A 12,140-nucleotide genomic window follows, 5' to 3' on the forward strand; every position below is an offset into this window, starting at 1 on the left:
TGCCAGGATTTATATCAATAACCTCAGATATACAGATGACACCACCCTTATGGCAGAAAGCGAATTAGAAATAAAGAGTCTCTCGATTAAAGTGGAAAAGGAGAGTGAAAATGTTGGCTTAAAACTCAACATCTGATCAAATTAAGATCATGGCCTCTGGTCCCATCACTTCATGGCAAATACATGGGGAAACAATGGGAACAGTGACAGACTTTCTTTTCTTAGGGCTCCAAAATCACTGCAGTTGGGTGACTTCAGCCATGAAATTAAAAGACGAAGATGCTTGGTCCTTGGAAGAAAAGTTATGACCAACTTAGACAGCATATGAAAAAGCAGAGACATCACTTTGCCAACAAAGGTGCGTGTGGTCAAAGCGTTGGTTTTTCCAGTAGTCATGTATGGATGTGAGAGTTGGACTATAGAGAGAAAGGTAAATAACATATAACTTCACTTATACGTGGAATCTAAAACATAACAACAAAACAAAAAATCCTGAGCCCAAAGATACAGAGAACAGATTTGTGATTGTCAGAGGAGGCATTGGAAGATAGACAAAATGGTTACAGAAAGTCATAAAATACAAAATTCCAGTTATTAAATAAATAAGTCATGGGGATATAATGTACAGTATGGAGACTGTATTGTACTGTCCATCTAAAGGTTGCTAAGAGAATATATCTTAAAAGTTCTTATCACAAGAAAATAGTTGTAATTAAGTATGGTGATGATGTTAACTAGACTTATTCTGGTGATCATTTTGCAACATATACAAATTTACACTTGAAACTTATATGTCAAATATACCCCAATAAAAATAAATGTTGTTAAATTTTAAGGCAATTTCTCCCTAGGTTAAATATTTAGAGGGAGAGAGAAGAGTTTATTTGAACTCTCTGTTTGGAACTTGTAGATCTCATTAAGCAGAAAATTTCTACATCCTGGAATACTAGATTTCTAGACTGACAAGACTGCGGACTAACTGCAGCATATTTCATACCAAAGGTGAAAAGAGCTTTTCTAAGTACCTAAGAAGGAATTTCAGATAGTACACTGTAAGCCTGTCATTACAGAAAATAGAGATGCTTCTAAATGTTATTAAATATAGTTAATTCAAAGAAATTAAGAAAATGGTGGTCTTCATTTTGGCAACCTAAACATAATCTGGAAACCAGCTTTCAAAAAACCAGGTAAGCCATATTTTCAACAGTTCCACAATGACTTTTTAATCAAATTCTTGCTTATCTTTTTCTGTTCATCATTCTCCAGTTTGAGAAAATAAGAGCCTCCCTCAATAAACAAAGAAAGCTTACCTTTAAAGAAATTTTGATAAAATAAAACTGCTAAAAGTACTGGTATTCAAGATAAGCTTATCTCAAACTATGGAATAAGCTAATATGATGACACACGGATCCTGATACCATTCACGCATATTTTGTAAGAAGCCAGTCTTGGGAAATATCATAGAATGGTGTTTAATGGCTCTGAGAGGCTGGAAGTTAAACTGCAGAAAATTAATAAGCTGTTTCAATCTAATAGCCCAATAGCAATGTTACCCTCAAAGGTAGCATGGATTTACTGCTCTTTAGAAAATTAGACAATCCTATATTTAATTTAGCAATTTTATTCTGTGTTCCTTTTTCAACGGATCGTCCCACAAACCAGTGTTCTAAGAGCTTTGTTGTCCTGCTGCTTTCTTCATTATTAGGTTAAACAAAACTTTGGCCTATGCTAACAACTTTAAGAACTTTTACAACAGCAAGAACAGACACCAGTACATGATTATACTTTAATGTAATCTTCTGACCTATTCTAGGGTGGTGGGTGGCTCACAAAATCAAATGCCAACAAAGTCTTTGTAGGTGAAATCTGCAAAGTAAGCTGAAAATAAGATGACAGATGCTAGCAGCTATGTTGCTGCCATTTTAGTAACTGCCTAGTCACACTGTTTTTAAAACTCCTATGCTATTAAATTAAAAGGAACAAAACATTTGCCTACAACTCCAGTAGTAGGGTTTGTGAGTCACTGAGTTTCTTTCATATTATTTCCACCCTTTATGAGTCTGTTTAAAATACCCTTGAGCATACTAAAAAAGCCATAGAGGTTAACCAGCCCTCAGAGCACACTTAGTTAGTAGCAGTCACAAAATCAGAAACACAGAGGTCGGTGAAATCACCCTTCCTCCCTGATACTTTTTGGACTCCAATGTCTTTCTAAATCTGATATAAAGTAACTTTAAAAACATACTCCAGGTAGATTTTATCACTTTCTCCTCTATTGCCCCAGAGCTCTTTGTTCAAAGTGTATCAAATTTGCAATTGCTTATTTACATATCCACCTTTGTGGCTTGACTCATGAACTGTTTGAGGCTGGACTCATGAACTGTTTGAGGCTCAGATCCAAGCATCTATCCCTGAACATAAAGCCTGAGGCAAGAAGATTTGCGCCATATAGATACTTGCTGACCTGGATTTTCATTTTCTTTATCACCAAGCCCTTTAAAAACTTAAAGGAGTAACATGACAGGAAGAGATAAAGTGATAGGGGGAACCAAAAGAATCAACATGAACCTGCAACCTAGAAACCACTCTCCAAACCAGAAGCAGAGGTTGGCTGGGCAACAGTAAATGGAAGGAAGTAAGAAGAGTCGCCTCCTTGGTACTTTCCCCTCAATAACCCCTGAGTCTCTGTAAACATTCCATAAGAGCAAAACAAAACTAGGGAGATGAGTACGGTCTAACTGAAACACCAGACAGCCAGTGCTACGACTTGTAGTGGTACAGCCATATGGAAAAACATCACAGCAGCAGTTTCCAGAAAGGCATGGAGAGAACCATTATTATGTCAGTGACGGGCTTCAGAGTAGGGCCTCAGGGATGCCAGAAACTGGAAGCTCATTCACCTCATTCCTAAGTAAGTACCAAGAACTTAGCTGACACTGGTGCTTCAGAGCACCAGCTGTAGAGCTGAAGCTGGTTAAAGCACAGGAAGGAACTCAAAACAACTGTTTTCAAACTCTAAGTACATAAGAATCACCTCCTGGTAAAACAAGCCCGAGTTGCCAGGCGGCACTCAAGGGATTGATAACACATATCCAGAAATCTGCATTTTTAGGAGACAGCCCAGCTGATTCTGACGAAAACACACTACAGGCTCACTATTTGAAAAACACCATCTTAAAAGACCGTCTGTCTCATCTCTCACTTCACAAATGAGAAAGATGAGGTGAAGAAAATCCAGTACTTCCAGCCCTGTAAGTCTTCTTTGGAGGCAAGTATTATGAAGGTGGTGTCATTAGACCTTCTGGGTTCATGGAATCAAAATCAGAAACTCAACAGCACTGCTTTAGTATCAGAATCTCTGATGTAAGGTCTTGGCAGTTTAAAAATTGTACCTGGGACGAGTACCTCCACTGCAATTGTGGGGCTGGAAGAACCCTGCAAGGAGTGTGTATTCTCTTAGAAAGCAGAAGGGAAAAGGCACAGATATTCTCCTTCTTGAGATTTGAGATTAAGTAAATACCTTTTATAATATCTGGTCCAGGATTTATTTCAAAGCCATAAGCATAAACCAGAGAGAAAGGCCATGTTGTCTACGGTGCTTAACAGATACATCTGTTTGCACGTATATACAAGGTAGCAGCACTTCTGACCAGGCTGGCCTTCATTACCTGTGTCTCGGAGCGGGAGCTGCTCCTCACTCTCTGAGAAGGGAGGGGTCCGGGGCCTGCGTTTCCTCTCTCTGTGCTCACCTTGCCCATGGTCCCTCCTATAAACGGCTTCCTTGCAGGGAAGCCCCGCTTTCCGTGAGGTTTTGGGAGAGAGCTGGTCTTGATGTTTGAACTGTTTTTCCCAGTTCCGCGTTCGATGGCTAGAGTGAGCCTCCCAGTCATCCGATTCGGTGCTCAGAAACACCTCACCGCTGATCTTGGGGAGGGGAGGTCTCCGGAGCCTCTCGTGGCCACAGCGTTTTCTTTCGGGCTCAGTGTTAACTTGGGGATCATCCCTCACTTGACCCGAGCTAGAAGATGACGGAGGTTTCTCTGACGAACTGTGCTCTTCCGGTCCTCCCAAGTTCTCCTGGGGATGTCTAGGTCTCTCCCTCCTGTGCTTCACAGTCTTTTCCTCATGTTGGAGTCTACAAGGCCTTGAGCTTCCTGAACCCAGCTCCCTTGCCCTCCTTGACCGTGGCTGGTCTGAGCGGAGGTGGAGGAACGTGAAAAACAAATGCAGGTTAGCTTAATGATTGAGTATGAACTCACTACAGGATGGAGACAGGCCTCAAGCTTAATATACTTTAAAATGAAGAAGACCATTTTTTCAGTTTAACAAACTGAAATGAATGGATGAGTATTTGCCGGAATGGTCCGTGCATACATAAAGGATTCTAGGTACATAGCCAAAAAGGTAATAAAACTAAAATGAAATTAAATGAAACAAATCTGAAAGAAGAGCTTGATCATGATTAGGGAAGGATTAACATAGTGCTTTAATATTTGCCAATAACAAAAATTCCAGTCATTAAGTGTTCTATTCTATTTATAAAATCAATTTGGAACTAGTATATCGTGGGGGAGGGGAGTAATAGAAAAAGAACTATACTTTGTGATTCCAGTCAGAGACTTTCAAATATTCTTATTGGAAATAACAATAAATTTAGATCAGAATATTGCTAGTTTCTATTTGGTTCAGACAGATGATCCACAGATTTTGTATTCCTCCATCCTCTCCCCTTAGGTGGCCAAAGCAAACATCCCCAGAAAAATTACAGTTCAGTGCGGAAGAAGAGGGAGCAAAGGAGAATTTTACGTGAGTAAATGACCCTGTTATCTTTGGATGACTCTGTTTCAAATCTTACTTGAAGCTGTGCAGAGGAAAATAATTAAAAATAGATGCCATAACGGAATACATAAAAAGAAGCCAATTCCCAAACCCATTTCAAAAAACTTTATGATACTGTATTCTGTATATAGAAATACAACAAGTGCTAAATATACAAGTTCCTAAGTTTAACACAAACTAGAGAAACAGCACATACATGGTGCTTTGTTTTCAGGGCTTTTTTAGGAACAAGCAAACTATGAAAACAAAGGAAATGAATTAACAACGCATATTCCAAGGGCATATTTAACATTTCCAAAGATTTTTACTATAATGGGGAAATAACAAAAAGAAATCCTAATTCCATGGAAAATTGCTACAACAGCCAAGATTCCCCACTGGAATTAGTCATTTGCTGAACTGCATTTGAAGCAGCTCTTGCAACTGGATGGAATGTCGAAAAAATAAATAACCATACCTTTCCTTATTTATCAGGGTTTCCTTGTTTGTTTGGTTTGGTTTTGGGCTCTTTGCTTTTGTTAATGTTTGTTACTGTTAATCTAGTGAGGGAATTCAGGAAGGGGAGATATAGATATGTGTTAAATGCATCAATGATGCCAAAAAAGCTTGCACTCAAAACTCTAAATGGTTTCTTCCTGAGCTTTCCAGAAGAAAAGAACATTTGCTTCAAAGACGATGTCTAAATTAAAACCTGTCTTCTAAAAAGTCTGTAGAGGTATTTATCTTCATAATTTACGATAGAATTTATTTTTTACATAAAGCAAAAGTGAAACAGAACAATTCCTCTCTGTAATAAAAAAGTATGCTTTACGCAAACTATTATTTTAAGTGTATCTTGACAACTGAGAAAGAATCTATTTACTACTGCTGTGAATTAACATAATACTGACCAGCTACTTAAACGATGATCACAAGGAGGAAACAATGGTTTAGTGTTAATACCAACGTTCCCACAGAAAACTGCAGGAGTGAAGCCTGCCTATAAAACCCAAACAGAGAAAAGAAAGGTTTTGTTTTTCACATGGACTTGTGAAGTCATGATTGTTTTATTTTTACTTCTTTTAATATGTTAACAGATATTAACAGTTGTACTTTAGGGAAGTGTGTTGCAAGAATTAGAACTGGGCTATTACTACATTTTCATAGAGTTGATAGGGAAAAATATTTATTGTGATCACTTGTGATATCTTTAAACCTGGGGCAAAAAAGAAGACACGGATGGAGGAATGTTTGAATCCTTTAAAACCCTGTCCATTTAAGGATTGAGACTTCTATATTTCTTGAGACCAAGTTATTTGGCAAATATAATTAACTTCCTTATAGGCAATACATACATATGTATATACATATACATATATATATGTATGCATGTGTGTATATATATATATATATACACACACACACACACATACACATATATTTGCAAACATTTTGTATTCTTCCATGTTTGTCTTTCAAAATAAAATGATTTTTGTTTAAACAGACCAAATATTATTTAATACACATATTACATTAAAGTGAAATGTGAAGTCATTCAGTCGTGTCCGACTCTTTGTGACCCCATGGACTGTAGCCTACCATGCTCCTCCATCCATGCGATTTTCCAGGCAAGAGTACTGCAATGGGTTGCCATTTCCTTCTCCAGAGAATATTCCCAACCCAGGGATCGAACCTGGGTCTCCCGCATTACAGGCAGACGCTTTACCATCTGAGCCACCAGGGAAGTCCACTTTACATTAATATATGTACAAATAACAGTACTTTAAAGTTTAATAAGTCTTCACAAAAATTCTATTGTTTAATCTTTTCAACATCCATGTGAAGGATATATTTTTAGAATCTCCATTTTACAAATGAGAAAAAGGATTACAGTGATTATAGCGGATAACTTCCTTAATATTACAATTTTTCTAAGGAAGGGATGTAACTTGAATCAAGGTCTAATGACTCCAAAGACAATGACTTAAAAAAAATCTCTAATATGCCAGCCATACAGCTGAGTGGCTTTGAAAGAGAAACATGGATTCATAAATAAGATATACAATTTCAGTTGATATAAATCTGACAGGGGTTTTGGATAATTCCAAATTTGTAGAAAATCTATAAATGATTACTTTTTAAAGATTAATTTATTAAAGTTTAAGTAAAATTAAAGCTAAAGCGACCACTTCCATATGATTCGCTGTGATTATTATGTAAGACAGACAAAAATTATATTGCACGCAAAGGCAGAGAAGTACAATTGAAGAATATCCCTTATGTGTTGGGAAAGGGCCACTGCAAAGAACATACAGCTGTTTTGTAAATGTCAGGTGGACTACAATGTGGTTTCTATGGAATTCACCTTGGTCTAACTCAAAGGCATAGAAACGAAGATCACATGTTCAGCAATGTATCATCTCCCAGCAACAACACAACTGAAGAGAAATTCCAACAGTACTTTACAAGTACACACTCAGGAGACCCCTAGATCCTATTCCCAATCCCCCCGCCCCAACTCCAAGAAAAGCACATACAGCATTCTCTGTAACTTTACAAAAGCACTAAATACAAATTTTTTAAAAATTTAGGTGTCCCTGAAAATCTACTGAATTCTTAACACAGTCTACAGAGATAAATTACAATGACAATACTCTGGTCAAAACCACCAGGTTTGACTCCCAATTCAAGTAACTGTAAGGTTTTAAAAGAGGATTGCTGAAATCAGTACTTTAGTGTACTTATTTACCAACCTAATGTTTTTAGATTCAAGTTTAGAATGGTTATATTTTTATCTGCAATGAACGTGCCTTCTGGCAAAAAAACAAAAAAACACCAGATCATATCTCTTAAGATTTTAAAGCTGATGAGTAACTCTTTACCTTTTGATCTCTAGTAGAGAAAAATACTGGCAGTTTTTCTTCTTGAATGATATATCACATGATTTTATTAGAAAAACCCGGATAAGGAAAATGGCTATCAAAAAAAGAGTTGAGCATTTCACATGTGAAAGAACACACCGAGCCACAAGTAGAGAATCAGTCTGCTTACTAAGTGTTGAGCTCAGTCTGCTTACTAAGAGTTGAGCTCTACTCATTTTGAAAGATTTGGAACAATGTGACTGGAAGACTCAACTATAATAGTCCTATTATCTACATACACATACTTTCCATTCTACTCACCAAAGAAAAATACCTACTTACGTTTTATGATACTATAGAAAAGCAACAGACAATTAAGTTTCAGGGGCCTTGGGGATTACTCATCTTAAAATCTTTACTCTCTAGAAGCTGCCTTTAGATGTTATTTGGTTGGTATTTGGTATCCTAAGTATGGTCTCCAACTGAGCTACCACAGAAGCCAAGTTGGTTCAGAGGGTAAAAATCCATCTGCAGTGCGGGAGACCTGGGTTTGATCCCTGGATTGGGAAGATCCCCTGGAGAAGGGCATGGTGACCCACTATAGTATTCTTGCCTGGAGAATCCCCAGGCGCCTGGCAGGCTACAGTTCATGGGGTCACAGAGAGTCAGATGCGACTGAGACTAGGTACAGCACAGCACATGGTCTCCAAGCTGAACTACAGTTAAACGCTGACACTAAAACTATACGAGATTTCCTTCCTTTGACATGTCTTTAAAAAGAAGCAAATAATACTTGCAAATACTCATTTCCCAACATACTTTTAAGATAAAGAATCACCGTTACCACAAGCGCTACCACCAGCACATCACCACCACACTGCAGAAGCAAGCACTAGAGAAGGGGTCTCTAGAGAACTTTCTATATGGCAGAAATAGCAAAGAAGCATCAAAAGCAAACACTCAACAGAAAATCATAATATTCAATTTTGTCACCAGCAGGATGATCCATTGGCCTAGGTTTAAAAGATAAGAGGCATGGGAAAAAAGCTCTGGTATCCAGTAATCTATAAATGCTGTACTTCCTTTATCATTTATGCTACTTTGAGGCTTCAAACAGTACTGCCCAGATTTCCTTGAGGCAGAGACTCCTCTGCCATTTTTCCATACCCTAGTTTATGTGCTTAGAATGTAATATAACATTCTAAGTAGCAACAGTGCAAAAGAACACGTCAGATTTTGCTAAACTATATTCACATTTTACAGCCATAAAAATGACTCTAGTCATCCATCTAAAGAACAGATGGATTCATTAGATAAGATAAAATTTCACCACAAATCCAAATGGGCCCTAGAGTCACTTTACAGACAAATTTAAAGGGTGTCTTGCAACTGAGTCTAAAGACAGGAATTGTTACCTCCATCTTCATAATAGTAACTATCACCATAAGCACTGACTCCAGAAGACTCCGGAAAGTGTTTCTTTCGCTTTTTCTCTTCCTGTAACTCCTTTTCTTGCAAGAGTCGAGCAATGTCCTGCAAATACAGAGAGAAGAAAAGTAAATACTTCAGAGAAATAAGAGATGCCACACAGCAACCCTACTGGTCAGTGGCTTGACATTCCACTTCCAGGCTTTCGCGGCTCTGCCTATGGTTTTCCAGACCTTCCGGTATTACGCTCACCCTGTCCAAATGTCAAAGACGACTGCTCAACAGGAAGCGCGTAAGATACAGATGAGGGAGAAAGGTTTTTTAACTAAATTTAAATCTAACTCAACCTGAAGATATTCAAATATAATATTCCTAAAACTGGTTATGGAACAGAATTTTTAAAACACATATTTATGGGCCCTTTTTCCAAGATGATGATTCACTAAGTCTGAATGAGGAAGACTGTCATAATCTATAACCTTTTTTAAAATTTGTTTTAAATTGGAGGGTAATTGCTTTACAATATTGTGTTGGTTTTTGCCATAAAATAACATGAATCAGCCACAAGCATATCTATGTCCCCTCACTCTTGAACCTCCTCCCCACCCCTCTAGGTTGTCACAGAGCATTACATTGAGCTCCCTGTTTTATACAGCAACTTCCCATTAGCTGTTTATTTTATATACAGTAATGTATATATATAGTGATTTCATTAAAAAAAAGTTTTTTAAAGAATCTTTCAGCTGATTGTGATTTAGCTTTGCAATAGAGGATGGCTGTCTTAACTAAAAAAAAAACAGAAAACAGTCCTCCTCCTGTCTCCCCTATGTTCCATCTCCAGGCAAGTTTTCAGCAGCTGCTGAGTGGCAAATAACATTCTGATTTCATCCCCTAAAAAATCATCACCCCACTTTGAAAACAAGCAATACACAAATAACTATAACACAATAAAATTGTAAATGTCTCAAAAAAAAGGGGGGGAAATGCCTATGAGTACACAAAAAAGGGAATACTACTTCTGCTTATATGAATTGGTTCAAGGCTTTACATTAATGTTAGGTTTTAAACAAAGAACTGGATTCCAACAGGCAAGGGAAGATATTCTTTGCTGAGAACACCACCAGCAAAGTGATAAATATTTTAATGGACATCACTCTAGAAAACAACCAATAGTACGTGGGGTGTTAGAGAAAGATGAGGTTTAACAGACAGAGGCTGGATGCTAGGCACTCTTAATAGTCAATTTTTTAAAATATAAATTTATTTAATTGGAGGTTAATTACTTTACAATATTGTATTGGTTTTGCCATACATCGACATGAATCCGCCACAGGTATACACATGTTCCCCATCCTGAACCCCCTCCCTCCTCCCTGTTTGGAGTCTATAATGTAAAGGATGAAAAGTTCCTAAAGATTTTGAGCTGGAGATAGAGTTCGGAATTTGAAGATTATTTCTATAAAAGGCCCAATAAAATAGCACATAAACTTTGTTTATGTACACTTTAAAAAAAAGAAGATCCCTAGATGTTACTAGATTCTTAAAGATCTTACAAATATAGCAACCGTACTCACTGATACAAATGGTAATAAAAATCACAGGCAGTTCTGAAGGGCTTACTTCTGAGGCAAGAATTAATTACCATTCTTTCTGCATTTTTCTGAATAAGTCAAATGAAGAATATACTAAGACTGCAAGGCAAATAAAATTCATCTGAATGACTTAATTTCTCTTATATCAGTGTAGAAATAAGTTGGATGCTGAGGCTAGATGAATTAGCAGAGGTTATCAGTATACTTGGAGGGCTTCCCAGGTGGCTCAGCAGTAAAAAATCCACCCGCCAATGCAAGAAATGCAGGACACTTGGCTTCCATCCTCGGGTCAGGAAGATCCCCTAGAGGAAGAAATGGCAACCCACTCAAGTACTCTTGCCTGGAAAATGCCATGGAGAGAGGAGCCTGGTGGGCTACAAACTATGGGATTGTAAAGAGTCGGACACAAGTCGGCTGAGTGACTGAGCACGCGTGTAAGGACACACACATCCATGTACGTGGCTTCTAATGTTCACGAAATAGGCCTAAATTCAAATTTATGTCATTAACATATATTCTGTAACTGACTTCAATGCTGGAAATTTCTCATGAAACTGTGTGAATACATACATATATTTGATAAGTTCCAGGAGAAGGCAATGGCACCCCATTCCAGTACTCTTGCCTGGAAAATCCCATGGATGGAGGAGCCTGATAGGCTGCAGTCCATGGGGTTGTGAAGAGTCAGACACAACTGAGCGACTTCACTTTTACTTTTCACTTTCATGCACTGGAGAAGGAAATGGCAACCCACTCCGGTGTTCTTGCCTGGAGAATCCCAGGGATGGGGAGCCTGGTGGGCTACCGTCTATGGGGTCACACAGAGTCGGACACGACTGAAGTGACTTAGCAGCAGCAGCAGTTCAAGTCAGAGATGCTTCAGAGACATTGGAAGAAAAACATTAACTATTAAAATGAATCTCTTTGGGCCTGAATTCTTTATCTATAAAATGAAGAGTCTGAACTAGTGAACCTTAAAAGACAAATGTCTTAACATCCCAGTACACACTGTAATAATTCTGGAAATGTTACTGGGTGCCCTCCTCTGTGCCAGGTTCATTACATTGATGCATTACAAAGCAATATAGTAATCAGTTAGGGACAGGTGTGACAAGATAATTTATTCTCCTCACACTAATATCTACTTCAGAATTTCCTAAATCCATATACATCTTACTAGGAAAGCCGGAAGAAAATGTAAACACTTCCCTCAACTGTCATGCTGACTGAACACCCAACACTGCATTTTCTTAAGTGGTTTGTTTTACCGAAAACAAAAAGTCCCCCTTTATGTAACTGAATAAAAATATAAAGGAAAACTACCAGGTCCAACTGCCAGCCATAATTATTAAACTGCCCTCCAGGGACTTTGTAATTGCTTTCCTGCTATCAAATTTATTCCTAATATATACCTAGTAATAGGGCACTTTCTCAATGTGAA

General features: G+C 37.9%; 1 protein-coding gene and 1 non-coding gene across 2 annotated transcripts in view; both read right to left on the reverse strand.

Annotated features, from left to right (window-relative positions):
- The window catches only part of CCDC50 (coiled-coil domain containing 50), a 77,008-nt gene that overhangs the window by 19,452 nt on the left and 45,416 nt on the right, over window positions 1-12,140 (reverse strand). Inside the window, exons 5-6 of the mRNA XM_052645200.1 lie at window positions 9,095-9,212; window positions 3,669-4,193 (exon numbers count right to left, since the gene is read on the reverse strand). Coding sequence (XP_052501160.1) covers window positions 3,669-4,193; window positions 9,095-9,212 — 643 coding nt within the window. The remainder of the gene's footprint in view (window positions 1-3,668; window positions 4,194-9,094; window positions 9,213-12,140) is intronic.
- On the reverse strand, window positions 6,491-6,562 carry TRNAY-GUA (transfer RNA tyrosine (anticodon GUA)). Its single transcript has one exon. It is a non-coding gene; the product is annotated as a tRNA-Tyr (tRNA).

This window comes from Budorcas taxicolor, chromosome 1 (assembly GCF_023091745.1).
Source record: "Budorcas taxicolor isolate Tak-1 chromosome 1, Takin1.1, whole genome shotgun sequence".
Lineage (NCBI taxonomy): Eukaryota > Metazoa > Chordata > Mammalia > Artiodactyla > Bovidae > Budorcas > Budorcas taxicolor.